Raw genomic sequence first — 24,142 nt, forward strand, 5'->3', positions numbered from 1 at the left:
AGACGTGGATCTTGATTTAAAACAGAATGTGTCAGTTATGACTCTTAACGGTCAGGCGCGACGGGGTTTCCCTTCAGTAAAAAACAGGGGTCCTCGAAGCGGGTTTCACTAACAAAGCAGGCTCCAAAATGTCGGGAGAGGTGTATCTCCTGTGGCTCCTCTCGCTTTTACAAACGGTGAGTTTATTAATACAAAAACGAGCAATTGTCGCCGCTTTCTAAAGTGCTTTGTAATTAACATGAACGGGTGGCGAATCCGTCAGCGGTCTAACGTTACGTGCAGTTTTGTGAGCCGCATCCTGCTTTGCCCGCAGCTTCAAAATGACGTGGCTTAACCTCAGAAGCTATGAGTCTTGATGGTGAAGTGAAGCTTCCTCGGTGTTTTGTTTCAGCTAACTGTCTTTACTTATCCCCCTCAAAACCTGTGCCCTGCTCAGTTAGGTGAATCCTAAACTTCTGTAGTCAAAATAATATATATCAAGCAAACGTTAATGTTATAGGGCAGCCCGTATTAGCAAGGATAGAGTATATCCTGAAAGCGAAAGAGCTCGTGTTAACATTACTTGGGCGCGTCTTTATTAACTTGCATGTCCAAGAAAAGCTGACCAAACAAACTACCCAGCAGTCTCCTGTTATTCACTGTCATTTGGACATTTTCAAAAGTAGTTATGTACTTTGTTCTTCTGTAGTAAAGATGATGAACGCACTTCAGACTAAAATATCCTGTCAATTGGCCTACCTGCTTACCCACATTCTTATCAGTCAATAAAATCTCTTGTAACAACGAATTGTGCTGAAATTATTAATAGTCAATCAGCAAATCATCAAATAGAAATCAAGTGAAAATACCCGCATTGCGTTTATATAGTATTACATGTGTTTTCCCTTTGTCATAAATCAAATGAATGTTAATATCGAGTAACTTGCGGCAGACATTTGTCTCTAGATTTAACTTTTCTTAATTAAATGAACAGAAAACTTGGTAGATTAATGGATGATTTGACATTGGCATTTTAGTTGCAGCACTACTGTCCTTAAAGCCACCAAAAAGTAAACCCTGCATTGGTTGTATTGAACACACAACTGTTTTGTAGAATTTCTCATGGTAATACACCAGTTTCATTTTGGTTTCCATTTCAGTGTTTCATTGCATTTTTAAATGTTGAATACTGTATAAGTTCCTAATGTCAGGCTTTTTAATCAGTCACCCATTTTGATTCCGGGCTGTGTTTCTGTATATGAGGAGTGAGCAAGCGCTATAATTTTTTTCACCCTCTGTATCCCTTTTATCTCCTCCCTGCTCTCTCCAGCTGTCGGCATATGGTGCCGAGCTGTCGTCGGAGGCATGCAGGGAGCTGGGCTTCTCCAGCAACCTGCTGTGCAGCTCCTGTGACCTGCTTGGGGAGTTCAGCCTCACCAAGCTCCAGCCTGACTGCCGGGAGTGCTGCCAGCAGGAAGCCCAGATGGAAGCGCGCAAGGTAAAGGGAACAACAAAGCTCACCAAACAGACAAACAGAAAGTAATTGCCTGTCTAGATTCAGTCACAACGTGGAGCATGTTGCAAAGACCTTAAAAGGAGATTCAGTGAGACTAGAAGAAGTGTAACCAGCTACAAGGTTAACAAATTTGCCTGCAGTAAAATGAGAAAATGAAAGGCACTTACCATTTGTGCTGCATTACTGAGATTTCATAAAACTGATGATGCACAACAGTTCATTAATTGCGGAGTCTTGAGCTTATCTCTACGCTGTCTCTACTCATTTACTGTAGCTCGACAGAGGATGGGCTCCTCAGTGGGTAGTAGTAGCACTCTGAGGACCGCTGTCAGAAAGTACCACGTTTATTGACAGGGTCACATTCCCCAGCATTTGAACTGCTACTAAAAACAACCTAGTTTGAGCCTTCCTGTCACTGGGTCTGTTGACACTGTTTGCTGCTGTGTGCCAGATTTGAGCTGCCACACACAAACTCTGTCACTAGCTGTCAATCTTTCTCTCTCATGTTCAGAGTCGAGGCTGCTTAACCCCAGTTTGACACTTCCCGTGGGGTTGATATGTCAAGTTTTGCAGTAACAACCTCTCTGTAACCAGTGAAGAGGTGTTACCGGGCGCTCATTGCTCTGGTGATTACAGGAAATTCAAAAGGACTCCCTGCTGTGCCCTGACGGATAAACACTGACTGAAGTGATGGTGGAAAACAATGTAATTTTTCTTTGATTAAGCAAAGCCCCCAGAGCGTGTGTGGTATCCTAGCAACAACACCTTGGAAAAGTGCAGTGCACACCTCATTACACCTCTTGATGATAACTCTGCTTTAGACAGACTCTTAGAGGAGAGATTACCCCTTGCTCCTCATGATTTGAGTGAAAATGTCACTTAGAAGGGCAATTGGCTGTCTCCAGCTGCACTACGAGGGTACCAGTAGAAATGACAGTGTCACTAAGCACATTTTCTCCTCAGACAGCAACAATTATCTGCCTTAAGAATTCTTTGAGTCTCGCAATTGACATCACTGCCGTGTCATTAAACCCCCTGAGAAATGGCGTATTGTGCAGCCTAGTCGATTAGTAAGATTCACTGAGCATGGAGGGCATTTCGGTTACTCATTTTCAAATGTGTGCTTCTCTGCTGAGCACCCGCGCATGGCAGCACCTCAGCTCCCGTGGGTGCCACTTAACTGTATGTCTCCGTAGAGGGGGAAAGCCTTTCTGAGAGTCTCTCATGCCCATGTGGTGTATGGTTGGTGACAGTAAAATGAAAAACCTTTAAAGCCTTAAAGGATAGGTCTGACAATATTCTATATTTTTCTTCTTGCCAATAAATCCCATGAAAAGACCATTCCCACCAACGCAGTGATCCTACTAACAAGGGTTGTCTGTGTGGCTAAGGCCCAATAGCTTATCACTCTGTTGTAGAGCTCCACTGTTGTCCAAAGACAAACCAACACCATCCTAATGCCGTATGTAACTTACTTGAGAAACAGTTGTCCAGCTGAAAACAGTCCTCACAAAATGCACCATTGACTTTTGATTAACACTATTCCCACCTGTAAGAAATTTACAGTGGATCTGCAGGTTAAAAGTTTTTAAATACTTTCAACTCAGCCTTTGGAAAGTATTAAGTCTTAAATTTCACCTTTTTTGGGTGTGGTTGCAGGCTGTGGGAAAACATTACACATGTTTAAATTACAAATGAAACAGTAGACTGTGCATTCAGCAGGCCGTTCACTTGAGACTTGAATGAACCTAATTTAAATAATTTTTAAAAAATGGATTACTCCATACATCTATTTTCTGCCACTTATCAGCTTCCGCGTCAGTTAATAGATTGATTATATTATTATAATGTACAGCTGGGAACCACTGACAGAAATGTGACATGTCAAGAAACTTATTTGAATAAATAAGTTATAATAATAATAAATTGTAGGCTTTATTGTCCCTACTGGTTGTATGACAACTGTATTCTATGGTATTATGAAGGTCTGAATTTAATTTAATGAACCAGCAAACCCTGTATTTATTGGGAGACGGACTAAGACAAATAAAATCCCTTAAACAGCATCTATTGGCATTTAAAGTCCTCATTGTGCTCTCAAATATTACAGGTCTTTGTTAGATTTAAAAGGGCAACAGCTGCTGCTCATATTTTATCAGGACCTTTCGTTTCTTCTTAACCTTTTGTCTCGTCTGTTTGGTTTATTCTGTTATTGACACTACTACATCATTTACATTTTATGTTTGAACATTTTAGGCTGTTGTTAACATATTAGATCTCTGCCTCTGTCTGCAGGTTTTATAACGCTCCATAGAGATTAAGACGATACATTGATGGAGTTATAGGCCCTGTTCAGACCTGGCAATGACTAGAGCATGGTCCAATCATAAGTGGACAGCTCTAAGCACGTCATTTCACATCTGGCATTAGAATACGTTTCCACATGTGCATCAAACACAGCGAGGAGTGAATGATTGCACTGCACACAGCTGTACTATGGAACAAGGTTTTAGCCATTTGATATAGTAAAATATTTTCAGTTCATTATGAAACTGGGAGGGGGGGGACTAATTAGACTGTGGCAGAGGACGTCAGTTGAGTAGGCGATCCTACAGTGTGTGCGTTCACACTGCTAAAAGAATGTGGCCACATGTGGCCCACACCACCTCCTGGGTGATCAGATCTCAAATACATCCTCAATGCATCTTGGGTGCATTCACACCTGTACTTAAAGCTGACCACTTGTGTTCAGATCGCCCAAGACAGATGTGAATGCCAGGTCTGAACAGGGCCTCAGAGAAAGTCATACTTTAAATGCATGCTTTTGGTATTGAAGTCTGATAGACAGGGTGACCCGCTAATTGAGTGCATTTAAAAATGTTAAAATGCTCCATATATGACTCCACAATGAGTCCATGTCGAGACAGCTATCATTTGTTACCTAGCTTTCAGTTTTCAACAGTGTAGTGTTGTGACTTGTCTCTGATCTGCCATGTGCGGTGAGGGAAAAGCACAAAAATCTAATTACAGCAGTGCCGAATTGTTTACAGAAACACAAGGGAAGAGAGGAAGAGGAGAGGATCTTAGCTGCATGCTGAATTTAATTTGCTGTGTGAACCAGGCGACCAGACCATTTACCACTCTCCTCCCTGAAAACAGCGAGCAGAGCATGGGTCTGAAATACTGCTGCGACACTCCAATTTCCTCTAACTTATTGTGTATTGGTGCTGGAGGTTTGATTACAAGTGAGCCCTGCACAAACCACCATCCATCAGCCCTGCTCCATATGCACAGGCTCTCAGTTTAATGACCCCCAAGGAGTCGCCCGGACACGTTTATGAATCAGTCTGCCTGAATCAAATTACTCCTCCAGGCCAGGCTTCCCACCACCAGCAGGGCCAGTATTTTCTGTCTCTGTGTGCGGGCATTGATGTGTTTGGGGGGAAATCCTCCTCATGGATTACCTTACACTGTGTTTCTTTGCACACAGCTTTATGCTGGCGCCATCCTCGAGGTGTGTGGATGAAAACTGGGGAGGTTCCCTCAAGTCCAAGGTGAGTTCTCTATTGGGATATGATTCTACTGTGAATTTGTTTTGAAATACCTGCTTTTTCCTCAAAATTAGCTTGTGCCTTGGGTTATTCTGTGTCTTAATCAATGGAGATGAGTGTAAAATATATCCTTTTGAAATCACTTGTTCCAGTAGGTGGTCTAAAGTGCCTGCAGGCTGGTTTTCAAACAAGCTTTTGAAGTTTTTTATCCTGTGTGTCTTGGGAGTAGACCTCCCATCTTTGCTCGGTGTAACATTTGGTTAATTCAGTGTCAGGTTACGTTGATGGAGTTACTGCAGCTCGCCTCAGTATTGGGGGGGGGGGCGTCTGGAGCCCTGTCTGTGCCATATGGTTGTCGTTTGTTTACTTCAGCTGTAGCATCCTGTGTTCTCAACTGTCTCCTCCGCTTTTAACGCCACATTCTCAGGAGGTTTTGTAGTTGTCACTAATTACAGACCTCGGTACTAAAATAGAAAGGCTAATTGACTGATTCATTACCCGACATTTGTCTCATCGGTGTGTTTATCTCCTCAGCTTTTGTCAGGAGTGAAAAGCCGAAGATGTTCAAGGGTCTTCAGATCAAGGTAGGGATGATGAATTGAGTTGATGCTGAACCAGAATGATATCTGATATAAACCCATTAAGCTTCATCTGGAAAAAAAAAATGTCTAGGAAATCAGATTATGTTGATCAGATGACTCACAAACATTTCTCTGAATATTTTTCATTTGTATTGAGGTTAAACCTGCCTCCTTAACACTCCTCCTCTTTTTCTCTCTCACCCCCCTCCCACACTGCAGTACGTTAGAGGCTCAGATCCTGTACTAAAGCTTTTGGACGATAACGGGAACATCGCTGAAGAACTCAGCATCCTCAAGTGGAACACAGACAGCGTGGAGGAGTTCCTAAGTGAGAAATTAGACCGGATATAGACACAAATCCAACTTTCTTTTTTTTTTTTTAAGTCTTTAGTGAAAGGGTCAGTTCCTCCAAATTTAAGAAAAACATGTTTTATAACTTGTTCTTTTACATATCTGTGCAGATAGTTTCTGTTTTTTTCTGGCTGGGAGATGTCAGTCTCTGAGATTTGTGTCTCCTCTTTCAGGTGAATTAAATTTTGTTTGTGGCGCTCACAGTACAGAAAATGACATTTTAAAATATTCATCGGCAGCTTGACTTTCCGAAACTGTTTCCTGAATACTGTAGATTAACCACCTAACACGCTGTCAACAGTATTCATCGGAAACTACTGGAAGAAACAAGGAAACGGTTTCTGAAAAGATCTGTAGCTGTAAATGTAATTTTCCAATGTTTTAAGGTCCACAAATGAAATTCCATTCACCTTATTGTGTTTATGTTGCAGCAGAAATCTCAAGAGACAGATCTTTTTAAACTTGAACAAATTAACAAAAACTTATCAGCATGGTTAGAGACTACAGGGGCAAGCTAGAAAATGTTTTCTCGTACTTTGGGGAAACTGACCCTGAAGTTATTTACCAGTTTGTACACAACTCGGCCTTGATAGATGGTTGTTAAATGACTGCTCTCTATGACTGTTTTTGTATCTGAAAATCACAAATTTCTTGTCTGGATTTTACCAAATAACTTATGAGTGTAAAACAACATAATCAGAGTTCAGAAGGACAGCACACCTAAATAATGATCAAGATTACAGATGAATCATGTTTGAAATCCGTTCCATGACGTTTGAGAAGACCAATAATACATCATGACCTGTTTTGTTGTTTGTCTGTGGGACTTTGTGTTCCCCCTCTGTCTGTCTGATATTCTTGTATAATTATTTTTTATAACGCTCAGCTTTGTGACTGATGGGATTTGTAGCAAGACCGAATGGATCTTAGTTTCTTTCCACATGCAGATGTTTTTGCTGAGACACATATTAGTGAAGACCTCACAGTAAACCAGTGTTGGGATGTGAGGTCTGATGTATATTTGTGTTTTTCTGCATCTTCTGCTTTGAATAGAAACTGGAATTGTTTTGGACGCTTGTTTTTGAGGTGGAGGTTTAAATATGCAACAATAAACAAAGTCTCTGATGGTCTCTCTGCCAATAGTGCACTATTTAATTTCATGGAAAGTGCCACAGAATCTCATTATCCCTGAACAGACGACTCCTTCCTAAGTGGCAGACTTCAGACCGAGTTAAAACCAAAGACATGGGTGTGCTGATATCTAGTGGTGTGAAACGGCATTGCAGCTCGGTGCTGTGTTTGCGGGGCACATTGCCTGCAGGTTTACAAGATGAGCTCAGAAACAAGCTTAGTCATCGGGTTGCTAATTTTGGATGTAACCTTGAAGATGCCCTCAAGACATGTTTTAAGACGTATACATTTATTTGTGTCTTATCTGGTTTTCTTCGTACAAAAAAAGTTCAAATACATTATTTAAAAATTCTTTAAATTTTATCTTATTGAAAAAACAGACCCCTCACCCAAATCTGAATCTACATCACTGTGCAGTGAGGGTCCAAGTGGATTAACTAAAGAAGCACTCATAACATCCCTGAAGCCAAAGATATATCTGATATCTAACTGAAGTATCACTCTTCCTGTATTTGTGAAGAAAAGGCTTTTTGGCTCTGAAACTATCTTTAAAAAAAAACCTCAGATGAAGAAGCAGATCTTCTGAAGGGGAGGCTGCACCCGAAACCATCTTATTGCTTGTTTCCAGTACAGAAATATGAAGCATGAAAATGTAGGATGGACTACAAAAATACTGTGTATCACCTCAAGAGACTCACTGGCACAGATCCATCATCTCTTGCGTTTTTCACCCTGTTACTCCCACACAGCTTCCAGTCTCCATAAGCAAAGGCAAGTAAAACAGTCAGACTGTTCAGATTCTACCTTCCATGTTGACAGCTTCTGTCTGAGGAGAAGTGCTATAAGCAGTTTAAATATAGTAAATCACTGCTGCTACTTGACTACACATAAAAAAAAAAAAAAAAGTGATGTTGACATGAATATATACTCGTTGAAACGCCTTCACTCATTCGTCCTAAAACAGCTATTTCCTGTTGGTGCTCAGGAGCTGGTACATCCATGTTTCATGAATTGCATCATTTATGACATTTACAGAGTAACTGGAACCTCTTGACACGTATTTCAGAAATCGGTGTTTTATTTCCAAACATAAAAATAAAATGATTGAACAAAAACAAAATGAAGTAAAAAAAAAAAAAAGCTTCAATTACATACAGTCTGTGCTTTTATAAATATCTTGTGACCAGTAAGAAAACTAAATATTTTGCCACAACTCTTTTTTTTTTTTATATATATATATATCTGTTGGGCCTGTTTGGATGTGAGACAGTATAGGCTTCTATTATCAGACAGTAAAGATCAAATGTGTATATGAGTAAAAAAAAAAACATCCAAGAATCAAATGGCTAAAAATCACACACTTCAGCAAAAACAATTATCAGTGCGGAGGCTGCGGTTGAAGTTACACATAGTTCTGTTCTCTCTTGCCGCCCTCTGAATGCTGATCACCCGGGTCGGTCTTGGTGCGGGACTGGGGTTTGTAAGCAACCCCGGGGTAACTGAAAGGCAAGAGGACAACACGTAGCATTTAGGTAATTCTATCATGATGATGCATCTTCTGTCAGAGCACGTGAAAAACACGTGATACAAGTAATAACTGAGCTTCATTAGGTCCAAAACAAGTTCAGAGCCTTCAGCAGCCGTTCAGTTCTGCAGAGCTTACTGTCAACAAAAATCTGTTGGACTCACCGTTGCTTTTCATCTTTCACCATTTCCCTGAAAGCCAGTGACTTCAAGACGCCACCAATGAGCAGGACGCCCCCTCCTATCCAGGCTATAAACAGTGCAGGGCCAAACGTGTATCTGGTGAAAACAGATAACACATTTCAGCAAAGCACGATGTAGGTCCAAGCATGCGAATGATATGGAGATTGTAAAAGCAGAAGCAAAATAATAATTGTAATATCCTACGTGGGTACTCCTCCTATTCCTCCTCCAAGTCCTCCTCCAAACCCCAACCCTTCCTGCATCATTCCTCCTCTATAGTTGGAGTAGGTGGACAACCTGTAACTGGCCACGATCTGATTGGCGTACATAGAAGCTCCTGCAATGCCACACACACCTGAGGGAGGGGTACACGGGGACAACGACAGGAACTCAAAGACTCATTTACTTCACAGAGATACTGTTAATATATTTTTAGCTTTACTCATGTTTATTTAATTTTCTACCAGAGATGATGAACATGATTCCTGCCGTGAGGCTCATCTTGGCCTTGGTGGTGTCCTCCATGCTGTTCATCGTGAGGCACGTCAGGGAGAAGACTGCTATCACCGCCCCGAGCACGCTCAGCACCACACCCACTATCATCAGGGCTCGCACAGCCTGGAAGGCACCTAGTGGGCAGAAAACACACACTCAGACGTGTTACATTAGTAAAGCTAAGCTGGACGTTTCTGATTTTAAAAATACTGAAGTCATGAGTCCATATTCTCCCGAGCCCAGGGTGTCAAATACATTTCACATGGATTAAGTTCTGATGGGGAAAAAGCAGAATGATTTATTCTCTGGTGTGATAAAAGTCATTAATGTGATCACATTGTGTCTAAAGATACTGGAATCAGCCTATTGAAACACGCCATGTGTTAGTTTTTGAAATTGTAGAGTGTAAATGCCCTCGGGTTAGTAACACCCTTACATTTCTAGAAAAATACAGAGGATAGCAGCAGCTGGATATTTCTAAGACTAATGAATAATTCATGTCCAACTTCAACAAACAAACAAAAAAGATTCAGAAGATTCTTCCTGTTTAATCCTCATTTAAAAAAGATGCTTTAATCAAACTGTTGTACAATAATCTGCACTCTGACCTGTATTTAAAATTGAAATTGTTTATAAAGGCCTCAGCTTCGCCAGAAGATGATGTGATCACCAGTGAATTTCATTTGATAATGTGGTGAGTATTTTCTTGCAGTAGGTGTGTTGCAGGAACCTGCCCTTTGCATGTTGTTTGTTCTGTTTCTGATAACTGTGTTGACCAACTCTCAGTCTGGCCGTCCATTATAATGACCAGAACGCACTGTAACGCAGTGCAAATACTGATAGGAGTGGGCTGGACATGGGAACAAGAGTTTGTAGGAGGACAACAGAAACTGAGACATATATTTTTTTAATTTGCTCTTAGTAGTTCTACAAAGGAGAAGACTATTGCTTTCAGCTGTGTCTGAAATAATTAGATTTTCCTTTCAACACCTTAGTGAGATAAATTCCTTACAGGTTTCTTCCTCCTTTTTTAAAATTTTTAATCTCTCAATATCAGCCTCAAGTTCCCCTTTTGCACTCCAAAGTGTTTTAATCTCTTTTATTAACCCTTTAAACTCATTTTTATCTTCACAATTTCTCCTTAATTTGGCTTCAAAATCTAACAAAAATATTTCTATTTGTTGTTTCTTGTTGCAGAACTTGTGAAACTGAACGAGACTCATCTCTGCAGCTTAAAAACCTCCGGTTTTGTCATTTGAGGAGAGCGAGTTAGGCCCTCTTGGATCTTAACAGGTATTGAAAGAACCTCCTCCTCACCCTGATACTGGAAACCTCATCTTTTGAAACTGTTTAGTTACAACTTTTGAAAGTTGTGTTAGTCACTGTTCCTGTTCCTGTGATCAGAGAAAGCTAAGATCTAACAGTAGGTTAGAATAAGAGTAGACATGGGAGAGCCCGGACTGTTTGGATTTCCTCAGTAAGAAACCATCATGAAACTGTGGCCTTGACAGTGAAAGAGATTAGTTTGAATATGTTTCATTATTAGGACATCAAGGAAATGAACCTACTTTAAATAGATATGAGAGTCATGTCCTACCTGAGAAGCCCAGGATGCCATAGAGCGGGCGACACTCAGTGAATCCAGAGGACGCTGTCTCACAGTCCTGCCACAGACCCTTGTAGGTATAAACAGACGTCACCACTTCCCCCTGCCTGTCCTTGACACTCCACTTGTTCATGGCCGTGGCCGCGATGAGGGCTGCGGCACCGATCAAGCCCAAAATGAATCCACCGTTCTGCAGAACTGATGGCGCCATTGTGGTCTTCTTTCACAAATCACAAAGAGTACAAGGGAAGCACAGTGTGCGTGTGTGTGTGTGTGCGTGTGTGTGTGTGTGCGTGTGTGTGTGTGTGCGCACGCAGTGTGGTTTGTGTCCAGTTTAAATAGCTAAAGATCCCAATACCCGAACTATACCTGCATATAAGAATGCGTCGAAGCAAAGGTGAGCAGGTGTGTGTTGGTCAGGCAGAGAATGAAACTGGGCAAAGTGGCACCTTGTAGTGATGGTGGCATTGGGTGGAGGCGGTTGGGTTTCACCCAGTGGGTGATACAGTATTATGGGTTGGGCTACCTTGTATTGAGAGGTGTGGACACAGTGGCGATAGGCACACCTGGCACCTACATGAGCTGAACTAACCGTTTAAATGTAAATACAGGAAACTGAATCACCGACTCCATCGCGCTTTCAGTGTTGGTCCGTGAGTAAATTATAGTGTCATTTGCAGTGTCGATGAGAAAATGATGCGTCACTGCAGAGAGACAAGCACGCAAATACACAGAGATGAGGCAGAAATGAGTGTGTGACTTTATCATGTCTGACTTAGTGGGAAAAAATAACACATGTGACGATAAGGGATTCTCAGTCATGCACAACATGTAAAAGTTCATATCAGGCCTCAAAGTGCCGCTTTAATATTGAGGTATGACAAGCCAGACCAGTAACATTCAGCCTTTTCCCACATCCACAGAAAGGTCAGAGGTCAAGCTCAGCTGTAGAGCTGCATCCCTGGACCTGTGGACTGATAAAGATTTGGTGTTTTGCTCAAAGACTCTTCAGCAAGATGAAACCTCAACAGCTTCAGGACTTTAAATCTTTAAGTCTCTGTTCCTGAGGCGAAGGTGTCAAGTGAAAACCTTCTGACTTGGTCCTGGTGTCTGAGGTTTTAAGATGCTGACTTTGTAATTACCACATCCCCAATTCATGTCCAGCTAAGCTCACTTGTTGCATTCTGCTCTGTGTTTTCTAAAAAAGCCTTCACCCAAATATAGGACTGATGATCAGCAGTCAGGTCTTGTTGGAGGTTAGATACAGGACATTGAGACAGAAGAACAGAGGTTTCAGTGTGAGGACTCTTTCCCTCTCACTAACTGTGAAACAAAAGCTACCTCATATGATTCAACTTTCCACCTTATCACTTTGTCAACAACTGGGAAGGAGAGAAGTTTCTATTCTTCTCTTATCATCAGCCTGCCTCGCTCTCGCTCACAAACACACACACACACACAAACACACACACACACACACACACTACAATACTCATACAGCAGTCACAGTCAAACACGATGGGAAGAGAAAATGTCATCTTATGTCCGTCCAGTTTCTGTGGACTTCTGCTTTTTTTGCATGATATTAATATCAGTTTCTGTTTTTGTCTGAGTCTTTGTCATGTACTTTATCAGGAGATTAAAAGACAGTTTGTTAAAAATAACCAATCATTCATTGAAAAGCAACCGACTTGGGTGGTTAAATGTTTTTTTTTTCTGAAATTAATTTGAAAACAACGTGTCTCAAAGAAAAAAAAGACCATTTATAATGCAATGCTTTTTTGAAACATTTATTAATTCCACAAAAAAAGGGCCTGTATACTGAGAGGTGATATTCTCGGGGACAAACAGGTGTGACTGCCTAAATATAAGAATGTATGAATCAAAAATACAAAATTAAACTTAATGTCTTTTTTTTTTTTAACCTGGATAAATAAACATGCCAAACAACACCTCGACACTTGCAAGCTTCCTTATGTCCACAACAGCTTTATGTTCATCCCACACAGACCTCAGCTGTTGGATTTGATCAGGGGGACTCTCCCTTTTTCTTTTTTTTTTAAAGAAAAAACTGGTTTGAATTTATTTTCTTGTCAAAAGAGTAACAAAATAGCATCTTCACACCACAGTCTCCACTCTGTATTTACACGGGATAAGGAGTAAGAGAGTGTGTGTTGTGGCGTGTGTTTGGTGCTCAGCAGTGGGGCGCATCATCAAACAGCTGTTGGTGGCAGTTTGAAGTGTTTTTCATCTCTGCGGAAACACTTTAATTTTTCCCACGGGTTATTAAATATGAGTGAACAGTTTTGCTGTGATATTTGTGGGATGAAAATGTGTGTTGCAGCCCAGTTCTTTTTCTGTAGTCAGTTTACATGGGGAGGTCCTGCATGTGCGCAAACTTTTCGCGCTCCGATCGTGCGTCTTCCTCTCCAGTCCGTCACACGCTGGAGCTGGGTGAAGTGTAAGAGTCCATGCCGCTCTTGGTCATCCCTCCAGGGAAGAGGATATACGCCACCTGAGGCTGTAAACTGGCCGCAGACCACGCGCTACAGTTACACGGCAGCACGTATCCCGGGCTGGAGGGTGACGGGTGGGTGTGGGTGTGGGTGTGGGTGTGCTGTCCGGGGCAAGCCAGACCCCCAATCCCACCGGTCTGGTACCCAAAGGTGTGCGCGCTGTAGGGCAGAGAGCCTGCGGCCAGAGTGTGCGGTATCTCCGCCATCCGCTGGACAGCTCCGGTGCTGAACTGCGCCACCGGCTCCAGCAGGGAGAAGGACGACGAGGAGGAGGCGGGAGCGAGGAGAGCCCTGGCTTTATCCCCGGGGACGAGAAAGGAGTCCATGGAAAATCCCTTCAAGTGCTCCGCCGCCTCCCCGAGCAAAGACGGCAGCGGGAAAACAAAACGGTCCCTCTTGAGGAGACTCTTCGGTTTGCGCCGGGGTCTGTACTTGTAGTCCGGATGCTCCTTCATGTGCTGAGCCCGCAGCCTCTTGGCCTCGTCGATGTACGGACGCTTCTCAGAGTCGGAGAGCAGCTTCCACTCCGCGCCGAGTCTCTTGCTGATTTCAGAGTTGTGCATCTTCGGGTTCTCCTGGGCCATCTTTCTCCTCTGGCCTCTGGACCACACCATGAATGCGTTCATGGGTCTCTTGATGTGATCTAAAGGTTTTGCCATTTCAGGAACTGGCACATTAATTAAAGCACGCGCCGATCCTACTTTAAAGGAAGTCACCTCTCCAAAAAGCTCATGCTCCTCTCGTGCGTAAAAGGAAAAGTGACGAAGAAGTATCAAAGATGGTTTGAGTTAAGAAATATTTTCTGTGCCTTTGTCAAAAAAAAAAAAAAAAAAAGTAGAAACTATAATTCCAGATTGACTGAAGAACTTGCACCAAGTTGAACTGAAAACTACACAAAGCGCAAAGCCTGGGCGCATGAATGGGAGTCACACGGGACCAAGTTGGAAGCTTGTTATGGATGATGCTGGGCATGTCAGCCACTCATCACTACACCACTGTCACGGCGAGCCAGGCCAATGGGAATGAGAGACCGCACTGTAATCCCTTCACAAAAAGTGACTGTACAACATTTCTGAGGGACTCCTCTCCAGCGGTTTAGTCTCTCCAAAGCTACCGAGACGAGCAGGCAGGGAACCAGGGGATCCAAGCCAGCTGCTGTATAACATACGCAGAAAACTACTAATTAAATGGAAGTTATTTTCCACTGCAGCTCCACATAGCCCTATAATGACCCATATGGCTCATTTGCTCAATAATGAGGTCTATTTCAGAGGATGTTAGAGGAGGTTTCTGTTTGTTTTAGTCATTTGAAACCATCTCTTTAAACCAGGGCCGCATCCAAGATTTACTGAGGTCAACAGCATACAGGAAAAAGAAAGTCTCTAAATTTTGTTCTTATTTAGATTTTTTGTAGGTAGCTGTTCAATTTTTTCCGAAAGTTTTATTGATTCTTTCAAGGAAAAACAACAGCACTGAGCTAAAATGACCAGATTGTGCTGCATAGTTCTTTCCAGGAAACGTTCAAGGGAATTATTAAGTAGATTGAAGATCAGCAAAATAAAGTGGTATTGGTTTATTCCGCCAACATGAAAGTCTAAATGTTGTTTCAGAGCTTTCTCTGGGCTACAAGGAATAAATCTGAAACCTGGTGGAAAATGGGTGGAGAGGTAGTGAACCTTTAGGTTTTTAACAGCAGAATGTAACTTTCTAAAAACAGATGACATGACCCTACATATGACCCCACATTAAAACTAAATAAAATGTGTGTAGGTTCTCGACTCCAAACTCCAAACCTTCATCCATCTCCCAATTTTCACTCTTACTTTTTAAAAACTTGCCTTTAGACTCATTTAAATTCCATCCCATGATGCCATGCAGGTGTCTTATATATTAATATGTGTACAAGTGGCTCACCTCTCCATCCTCCATCGTCTACAAAATCAATACCAATCACAGCCATAATTCTCTGGCCCTGGGTGACTCCATTGATTGTTACAGTTTTCATAATTATTTTACCTTATCTGATCAAATATGTGCTTTAGCCATCTCGTCTGTTATTGAAATGACATTGATGGAGAAATGCCTGAGCAATAACTTAACGATGAACTATACGCAGTGTACTGTATGTGTACTCAGGTGCTCATGGGTAATAACAGGGGATTACTGTATATGGAGTATATACTCAGGGAGCTCATTTTACAAGGAGGAATTCAATACTGACTCTCTGGGTGTCTAAGTGGGAGCTTCCAGGCCGCCTCAAAGGCACCCAAAATGGCTTCTGCAAAAAGGATTATTACCATGACAGAGGCATGATGTGTTTCTCCGTTGACAGAGCTGTGGCAGTCGGTTGAAGCTCCGAGTTTAGGTTTTGGTTGCGGCGATAAACTTAGATATCAGGCGAGGAGGAGGCCTTTATTTCATTTACCTCCCACAATCAAAGGCACCGTGGGCCTCTTCAAAGGCAAAATAAATGGACATAGAAGATCCAGTGGTGCGCACTGTGTCAGTGGTGGCGATGATAAGATGTTTTCAGAGAGTGTTTTTCTGTGGGTTTCCTCGGAGCAGACGGGCTGGAGGGATAAAGTGACTGACGGCAGGGGTCAGACAGCTGATCTGTCTCCTCATAGCTGTGCTGTTATCTACCGTGCTGTAGGTTCAGGCCTGGCACACAGGAGGCACCCACCACCACACAGAGACAATGATTACTTCCACAGAGGGACCATGTTTTAGAGAGTTTACAGCAGCGCAGAGAAAAACTGTCCCAGAACAACAACATGACAGGAAGGGCAGTTTGAGGAAATGATCTGTTTTTCCTTTATTTTTATTCTGCACGAAAACTTTCAGCTGAGGAAAAAAACAGAGAGTATGTGTTTTGTTGTGTACTTGTCAGTGTTTGGTTTGACTTCTAAGAAAGGGCAGCATTTCAACTCTGGAGAGATGAGGGTGGGGGGAAACGGGTAATAAGAAAAACTGCCAGCAGCACAAAATGGCTGTCGTAATCCGGTTATCCCCCGGGCTCTAAAGATACTGGTCCTCTCCTTAGGAGTCTATCTTTTCTTCTTATGTCAAAACTGTCCTCCATGCACTCAGGTGGATTAAGGAGTCACACTGTAGAAAGAAATTGACAGGTACAGAAAGACCTGGGGGTGAAAAGGAAATGAAAGATGACACAAAGAGGCAGACCGGGCGCTCCGGCCGGGGGAGTGTGCCAACGTCTGACAAGAAAAGAATCTATCAAGTCAACTTCACGCTAGAGGAAAAAATGTTGATGGTTCCTACTAATTTACTGCATTGATTAACTGAATAACTATTGGCAAATGAGATTAGTGATTACATATCTCTTCGTCTTGTGAAATGGCTTTTCTTTCTGTAGATGACTGAAGTGTTTGACAACTGTATTGTTCACTGATCTTGCTGTAAATCTGACTCAGGTTATATTGGGTTTAATGGCGGCTCTGCGGGAGGGTGCATTATTAAAACTCACTCAGAGTAGATTACATTCTAGATACATCACATATGCATATCATCTCGTATTGTTGAAAACGACCTCAACAAAAGGCTCTACTTTACGTTGGCTGTTTAAAGTGTAGAAGGGGAAGCAGCTGCCCAGTTGGCCTCCAGATGAAATGATAGCCTATTTTGAAAATCCTTTAATCATAATAATCTACAGAGAATTCAGAAAGTGTTCAGACCCCTTCTGTTTTTTTCACATTTTGTCATGATGCAGCCTTATTTCTGCAAATTTATTAAAAATGAAAAACTGAAATATCCCATTGACATCAGCGTTCAGATCCTTTGCTATGACGCTGAAATTTAGCTCAGGTGCCTCCATTTCTCTTGATCAACTTTGAGATGTTTCTACACCATGATTGGAGTCCACCTGTGGTCAGTTCAGCCGATTGGACATGACCTGGAAAGGCACACACCTGTCTATATAAAAAGTCTCATAGCTGACAATGCACATCAGAGCAAACACCAGGCCATGAGGAGGAGGAGCAGCCTGCAGAGCTCAGAGACAGGATTGTGTCGAGGCACAGACCTGGGGAAGACAATAAAAACATTTCTGATGCACTGAAGGTTCACGAGAGCACAGAGGCCTCCATTATTCTTCAATGGTAGAAGTTTGCAACAGCTAGGACTCTAGAGCCTCGGTAAGAGAGGAGACCAACAACCTGACGGTCAGTCTGAGCTCCAGCTTCCAGGAGGGCCAACCATAACTCCACCGATCTGGCCAGGTGGAAGCCTCTCCTCACTAAAAGACACATAAAAGCCACTTTGAGTTTGAAAAGAAGCACCAAAAAAGATTCTCTGGTCTGATGAAACCAATATTGAACTGTTGGTGTCATGTGAGGAGGAAACCAGGCACCATTCAACACCTGCCTGATACCATCATCATATATCTGGAGAGACCTGAAGATGGCTGCCCACCAACAGTCCCCATCCAACCTGACACAGCTTGAGAGGATCTGCAGAGAAGAATGGCAGAAAATCCCCAAATCCAGATGTGCGAAGCTTGTCGCATCACACCCAAGAAGACTTTGGGCTGTAATCGCTGCCAAAATGCTTCAACTAAAGGGCCTGAATACTGATACAGTTTCAGTTTTGCTTTTTTAATAAATTAATTTCTAAAATTCTGTTTCCACTTTGTCGTTGTGGAATATTTAGTGTAGATTGATGAGAGATTTTTTTTTTTTTTATTTTAGCCTAAGGCTGCAACATGACAAAATGTGAAAAAAGTGAAGGGGTCTGAACACTTTCTGAACGCACTGTAAGTACAGAAACAGTATTTCCAGCTTCTTAGTTGTGGATTTTGCTGCTTCTCTCTCTTCTATTTGATGTGAACTGGATATATCTGGATATATGAGAACGCTACCTTGGACTATGGTCATTTCTCTCCATTTTCGGATATTTCATAAACCAAACAAACAATTAAATAATTAAAAACACATTTACAAGTTTAATCGACGCAGAGAGGAATTGTAACTTGAAGCCCAATCATTTTAAACATGATCACTTTTCATGCATCTTACCTAATTATGGTGCCACTGTCGGAAATCAGCTTGTCTACATGAAAACAAACAAATCTATATTCTCTCAGATGGACATCAGTACACTTGATCAACAGACGGTATCGATTATTTGAATATGTTTTCATTTTCTTATTTGTTTTTCCATGGAAAACAGTATTGACACTGAATGGATTATATGGATTATACTGTAAACTGATTCAAAATAACCTGGGATATTCATCAGATTTCAGATTCATCAGAGCCACCTCTCTAATTAATCTTTTCATCCAAGCATATGATTATTGACACATACATTCAAGTTTTCACAGAGGAGGCAGACTTGATGAGAAGAAGGCCGAGGCCCCCTCCCCAGATTGGTGTGTTGTGCTTTTCTTGCACATCATGGTGAACCTAAAAAGAATGTACTGATGTTCCTTTCAAAAAAGTACAAATACACACTTTCATGGAAATCAGCCACTTGATTTGAGTTACTCAAGTAAGATGAACCTACACCAAGCCTGGAACTGTATCACTGAATACCAGTAAACTGATGAATGGGTTTCCATCTGATTGTGTGAAAGTTCAGACACACTCATACTTCAAATTTTGTCATTTCAGCTCCAAATAAATTCACTGAAATCCAAAAGCTGCATTCAAGTCATACAAGAGTTTCTGACACTTCTGAGCAGTCGGTTAGGAAACGTTTCAGGGGGAAAATCCCCAAGATTTTCATTGCTCCGGGGGGGGATTTCACTAAATCTTGTGCTTATTCTCATGATGCTTAGGAAAAGTAAAGTAGTTTTAATAGCTTTCCCCTTGACACATTGATGGTGGAATATGCTTTGGCTCTGTGGCAGATAGCTTCAATCCTGAGAGGCTGAGAGAGAGAGAGAGAGAGAGAGTGGGGGGAAGAGATCTGCTCGTCTCTGCCTGCCAGTACACTTTCATAAGGCCCCATCTAGGCTAAATTAATACACTTCCTCCAACATCTGAGGATAAAACCTGAGGGCCACATTATCAGCCAGCTTGTAATACAACCGAGTCAGCAGTCAATGAGATACATTTGCAACCAGGCATTTGTCAGCGACTCAGTGCCACAGAGGCAGGGGATTTAAAATGTCCTGCAGTAAATTAAGTGCTGCTTGAAAAGTGAAAGGTGCCGGCTAAGCAGGCGGCCGCTTACTTTAAATGACAGACTGGTTAAGGGGGTGATGATGGTGTGGTGATGGAGGGAGGAGGAAACTCAACCAGGGGCTTGAAGCTACTTCTGTTTTTCTGATTCTGGCTCCCCTGCATTTTATACATTTACAGAAGGTTTGTGTGAAGGTTTTGGTGAGAGAACAATAATTACGACAATGATAATAACAATTATTTATATAGCACTTATCAAAATCACAGATTACAAAATGCCTCACAACATAAAAAAACACATATGTATTAATACACATACACACACATTTGAGAGACAATTAACCAGAAATAAGTAAAGTTACAAAAATAAGATTTTAAAAGCACTTTCCCCTTCAGTCTTACAGCTCGACATGAAAACTGTCAGTAAGTTCCTGCCCGAGGACTTCAGACTGCGTGCAGGTTGGTATGGGGCTAATGATTCATTGATGTAGCCTGAGGCCAGGCCATGAAGCGCTTTAAAGGTAACAAGTAAAATCTTGAAGTCCATTCTGTAGCAAACTGGTAGCCAGTGTGAAAACATGTAAGAGGAATAATATGATCCCTTTCCATACCTCGCTTGTCTTTAAACTAGCTGAAGTAGTGCAGGTTTAATATTGTAGGAGAAAGAGGCAAGAGAGGACTGTACTTGTACGTGCCGATGCTGGTCAGGGCCAGTTATAGGGATTTCAGTTTTCTCTGAATTTAACTGAAGAAAATTTGCAGACATCCAGTTTTTAATGTTGATAAGATATTCTCTAAATTGATCTATTAACTATTAATTGAGTAATAATCATCTCGCTCTTGTGCTTCAAGTATGAAATGATTGTTTCGACATGCTTTATCATATTTAATATTACACTGTCCACAACATGATGAATGAAAGGATTATATCATTTTTGAATGGAGTTTCTTAAATACAGGCAGCCACTTTTTCCATTCATTACTGTATGCTGTATGAAAATCACCTTGCAGAGACTTGAAATTTGCTCCACATGGTCTTTTGTATTTGACAAAGCTGTTATTGTTGTAAAAAGACACAAAAGAAAGGACTCAACTTGTTGCCTGTATATTAGAGCTCTTGTGGTGAAAGCACAGTGGTGGTGCCAGCCAGGAGCAAAAGCCCATTGAGTTCAGAAGTAAGCACCGAGTGAGCACTCACAAATTAAACCAACAGCAACAGTCCTGTACACACTCACAGTTTGTGTTGTGTTATTGTTGTGCACAACTGCAGTGGAGATGATTAAACCAGTACTCACAACTGCATGAGCCCGTGATCATAATGTACTGTAAGTCTGAAAAAAAATAAAATAAAAACATTTCTGTCCCAGAAAGTGGAAACAACACAGGACATGAACAGACATGAAAAAAACACTGCTATGGTCCTTTACCTTTATGTCTCTCGCTTGCTTCTTCGCTCTGAAGAATAGGATTACAACATCCATTTAAAAAACTGGGAATTACCAAAAACTACCATTGTGATTCATAGCAGAACAGGAACCCAGGACAAATTAAGAGGGTGGGTAAAGGAAAGAGGCACTTAAAATATATAGAAACTCACCCCCATAGTATGAAGCCACTCTACAAATGACAGAGCATGGCGCCACTAAGAGGCTTATGGAAATAATGGAAGTAGTGTAGCTCCTGTGGCGATGATATGCTTGCTGTAACAGAAAGGGAAAGAGACTGGTATTTACCGAGATATCTCCTGGACTCGTGTTAAGCAGAGCAGTGGCTGTCCTGAGCCAGACCGGAGGGAGGGGAGCAGAGATGCTGTCACAACAGCAAGCTCAGATAAGCCCCTACTGGGTGAAGAAAGAAAGGCATTAAGTGAGCATATTTTTTTAAGTCGTTTGATGCTCCTCCAGCGCCACTGGAGTGAGACTGTGTGCAGAATAAATATAGGCAGGTGATTTAAACCCAGAACATATACCTGTTCAATTATAAGCACGCTTTTTTTAGCTCTTGAAAATCAGATGAGCTTCCTCTTTGCACAGGTTATGTGGAGTCTAAAAAGAGATGAACTGAAAGAGGCCTCAAAACCACAGTGCCTGAAATAGTTTTCTTTATCTGTCCTCTATCTTATCTGGTAACATCTTGTGTTCGGTGAACTAAGACAATATCTCTGCTGCACGAAAAAGTGGGCGACCACTCTAGAGCTAAAACGTAAATGTATGAAACTAAATTATCTGTGTTGTGTAGATGAAAACGCACCTCATGCAGAAACTAACACATACAGCTACCATATACATACACATTAAAAACAATAAACAGAAACCCCACATTGTAGTACTGCCAATGACCACAAGAGATCGGTATAACAAAGCTTTATAGACGGGTCCGATTAGGAGGTCACTTCTGTAAATCTGTTTTAGCAACAAAACAAGGGTAGACAATGACATACGTGCAAGATAGTATTGCTTACTGTAGAGTAAAATGTGAATCATGACAAAAATTGGGCTCGTCCGGGATTTGAACCCGGGACCTCTCGCACCCAAAGCGAGAATCATACCCCTAGACCAACGAGCCGCATGCAGGGAATGTCAGCAGTACGTACTATATACTGTCTTCCGGTACGCATTATAAATATTATAAATATATATCGTTGTTTATATTATATTCTATTTATACATAAAATTGTCAATTGCTTCATCAAAAGTGTAAGATTTCGAAACATTACCCGGAATTAGAAAGGATGACGCTGGTTAACAGTTCACGCTAGCAAGCTAACCTACCTCCTGACCGGGGAGCCCGTACAGTCAGAGCTAACGTTAGCTAACTTAGCTAGCTAACGTTAGCTAACGTTAGCTAACTCTGGTCGGAAAAGAAAGTTCCTGACAGCTTCCAAATGATCTTAAAATGGCGAGGGGCCCTTGGTAAAACATTAGCTGTTACAGTCCGTGCATAAATTATAATTCTTCTGAAGTTGTTCACGTTGTATATTGAAAAATATCAACTTAGCCTACTTGCATAATTTCATTGTGCTACTTGTTACGTGTTAAGTGCAAATGTATGTTGACGTTTGTGAGCTTCATTATCCGATGCTGCCTTCACGGTGTTAACGCTTTGCTTGTGCTATTGTCCCATTGAATGAGGACGTGCACATCAATTCAGCGCACCAAAGAGTCGGTTTGTTCCATTAACCAACTTTTACAATGAAAATTGAATAAGGAAGTCGAGAGTCGGAAACAGAGACAGCTCGTCTTCAAAGTAAAGGTTGCTCGTTTTGAACAAACGTGCGTCTGCAGCGGTCAATTTAAGGAAAGCGGAGCTAGATAAATTAACAAATTAGATTGAATTTGAATTAGATTAATTAAATAATGAACATAATTCATAACTGATTGGAAATAAATTTGCAACGAAGACAGGAATTATTATATGGTCTTGCAAAAAAAAATGGCTGTTAATATTTTCAATGACACAACTGATTTTAGTGTGGATGTTTGGATTGGACAGGAGTAAGCTATTTACTGATACAAGAACATCATGACTGCAACATTACAACATTTTAAGGTGGTATTCCTTTGTTTTGGGGAATCTGAAAATGAAATAGATAAGAAATGAAGAATCAATATATGAAATACAATCCTACTATACTGAAGGATAACACCACAGCTTATCAAACATCACAGAAAACAATGGGTTCACAAATAGTAATACCACATGTAATGATATAATACATATTGAAAGAAAAATTATAAAATGATTTATTTGACAAAATAATCTCACTACAATGTCCGTTTATAGCTGTTCTGTATCTCTCTCTCCTATTTTGACACAATTTATAATATTCAACTATTTGTTTATGATATTCAATGTATTATATTTATTATATTCTGATTCTGTTAGTAGTAGGGTAGAAAGTGGTCATGACTCCAGGGGAAACTAGCAAGTTATTGGGTAATCAATCAAACACATTCAAAAAGGTCTGCACAATCTGAAATCTCTGCATATTTCAGCTATCTTTTCCCAACACACTGTAATTACTGTGAGGATATTATAAAACATTATTTCTGTCATGGTGTTTTAGGTTTTTATCATACCCTCATCATAAGAAAAAGGTGGAAAAGATGGCTTCCCTCTACACTGAGATAGGATTACTGTATTAGTCTTTCATAATAAGTGGAATCATGTTTTATGTGAGAATTACGGTGAATTAGTTTCCAACAGTGGATAACCCAGACTGTGGCAACACAGTAGCATTATAATAAAACTTTTCAATCTTAAATCTAAAGTAAATACAAGAACAAACCTGCTATCACTCTCAAACTGGTTATATATAATAGTTATATGTTATAATGCTCATAACATCAAAAGTCCAATTACCAAACTGTAAATGAAAACAAAGTTTAGGTTGCAGGCTGTTTTAAGGCTCTCCTCGTGTTGGGGCTCTGGGTACTTACTTCCACCATTAACACCCATGACTACATCCCTGTTGTTATTATGACCCAGTTTCTGATAATACTGTTTATCAATTGTAATGTGCTTATAATGAACTGATATTGTATATATGGTGTGTGAGCAGGCTGCCTC

General features: G+C 41.2%; 3 protein-coding genes and 1 non-coding gene across 4 annotated transcripts; 1 reads left to right on the top strand and 3 right to left on the bottom strand.

Annotated features, from left to right (window-relative positions):
* Positions 1–46: 46 nt before the first annotated feature.
* Positions 47–7,108, top strand: selenof (selenoprotein F). Its single transcript, XM_056390897.1, has 5 exons — positions 47–176; positions 1,310–1,477; positions 4,986–5,049; positions 5,581–5,630; positions 5,847–7,108. Exons 1-5 carry the CDS (start codon positions 129–131, stop codon positions 5,976–5,978), a joined length of 462 nt encoding a protein of 153 aa, XP_056246872.1. The 5' UTR covers positions 47–128; the 3' UTR covers positions 5,979–7,108.
* Positions 7,109–8,165: 1,057 nt separating this feature from the next.
* On the bottom strand, positions 8,166–11,344 carry cldn18 (claudin 18). Its single transcript, XM_056390895.1, has 5 exons — positions 10,909–11,344; positions 9,281–9,445; positions 9,021–9,171; positions 8,799–8,912; positions 8,166–8,608 (listed from the first exon to the last, which is right to left on the bottom strand). The coding sequence occupies exons 1-5, from the start codon at positions 11,126–11,128 to the stop codon at positions 8,512–8,514; spliced, it is 747 nt and encodes a 248-aa protein (XP_056246870.1). The 5' UTR covers positions 11,129–11,344; the 3' UTR covers positions 8,166–8,511.
* Positions 11,345–11,511: 167 nt separating this feature from the next.
* LOC130178555 (transcription factor Sox-14) lies at positions 11,512–15,392 on the bottom strand. Its single transcript, XM_056390896.1, has one exon. The coding sequence runs from the start codon at positions 14,090–14,092 to the stop codon at positions 13,355–13,357; it is 738 nt and encodes a 245-aa protein (XP_056246871.1). The 5' UTR covers positions 14,093–15,392; the 3' UTR covers positions 11,512–13,354.
* A 6,674-nt stretch (positions 15,393–22,066) lies between these two features.
* On the bottom strand, positions 22,067–22,138 carry trnap-ugg (transfer RNA proline (anticodon UGG)). Its single transcript has one exon. It is a non-coding gene; the product is annotated as a tRNA-Pro (tRNA).
* Between the last annotated feature and the right edge of the window lie 2,004 nt (positions 22,139–24,142).

Source organism: Seriola aureovittata, chromosome 12 (genome assembly GCF_021018895.1).
Source record: "Seriola aureovittata isolate HTS-2021-v1 ecotype China chromosome 12, ASM2101889v1, whole genome shotgun sequence".
NCBI classification, from domain to species: Eukaryota; Metazoa; Chordata; class Actinopteri; order Carangiformes; family Carangidae; genus Seriola; species Seriola aureovittata.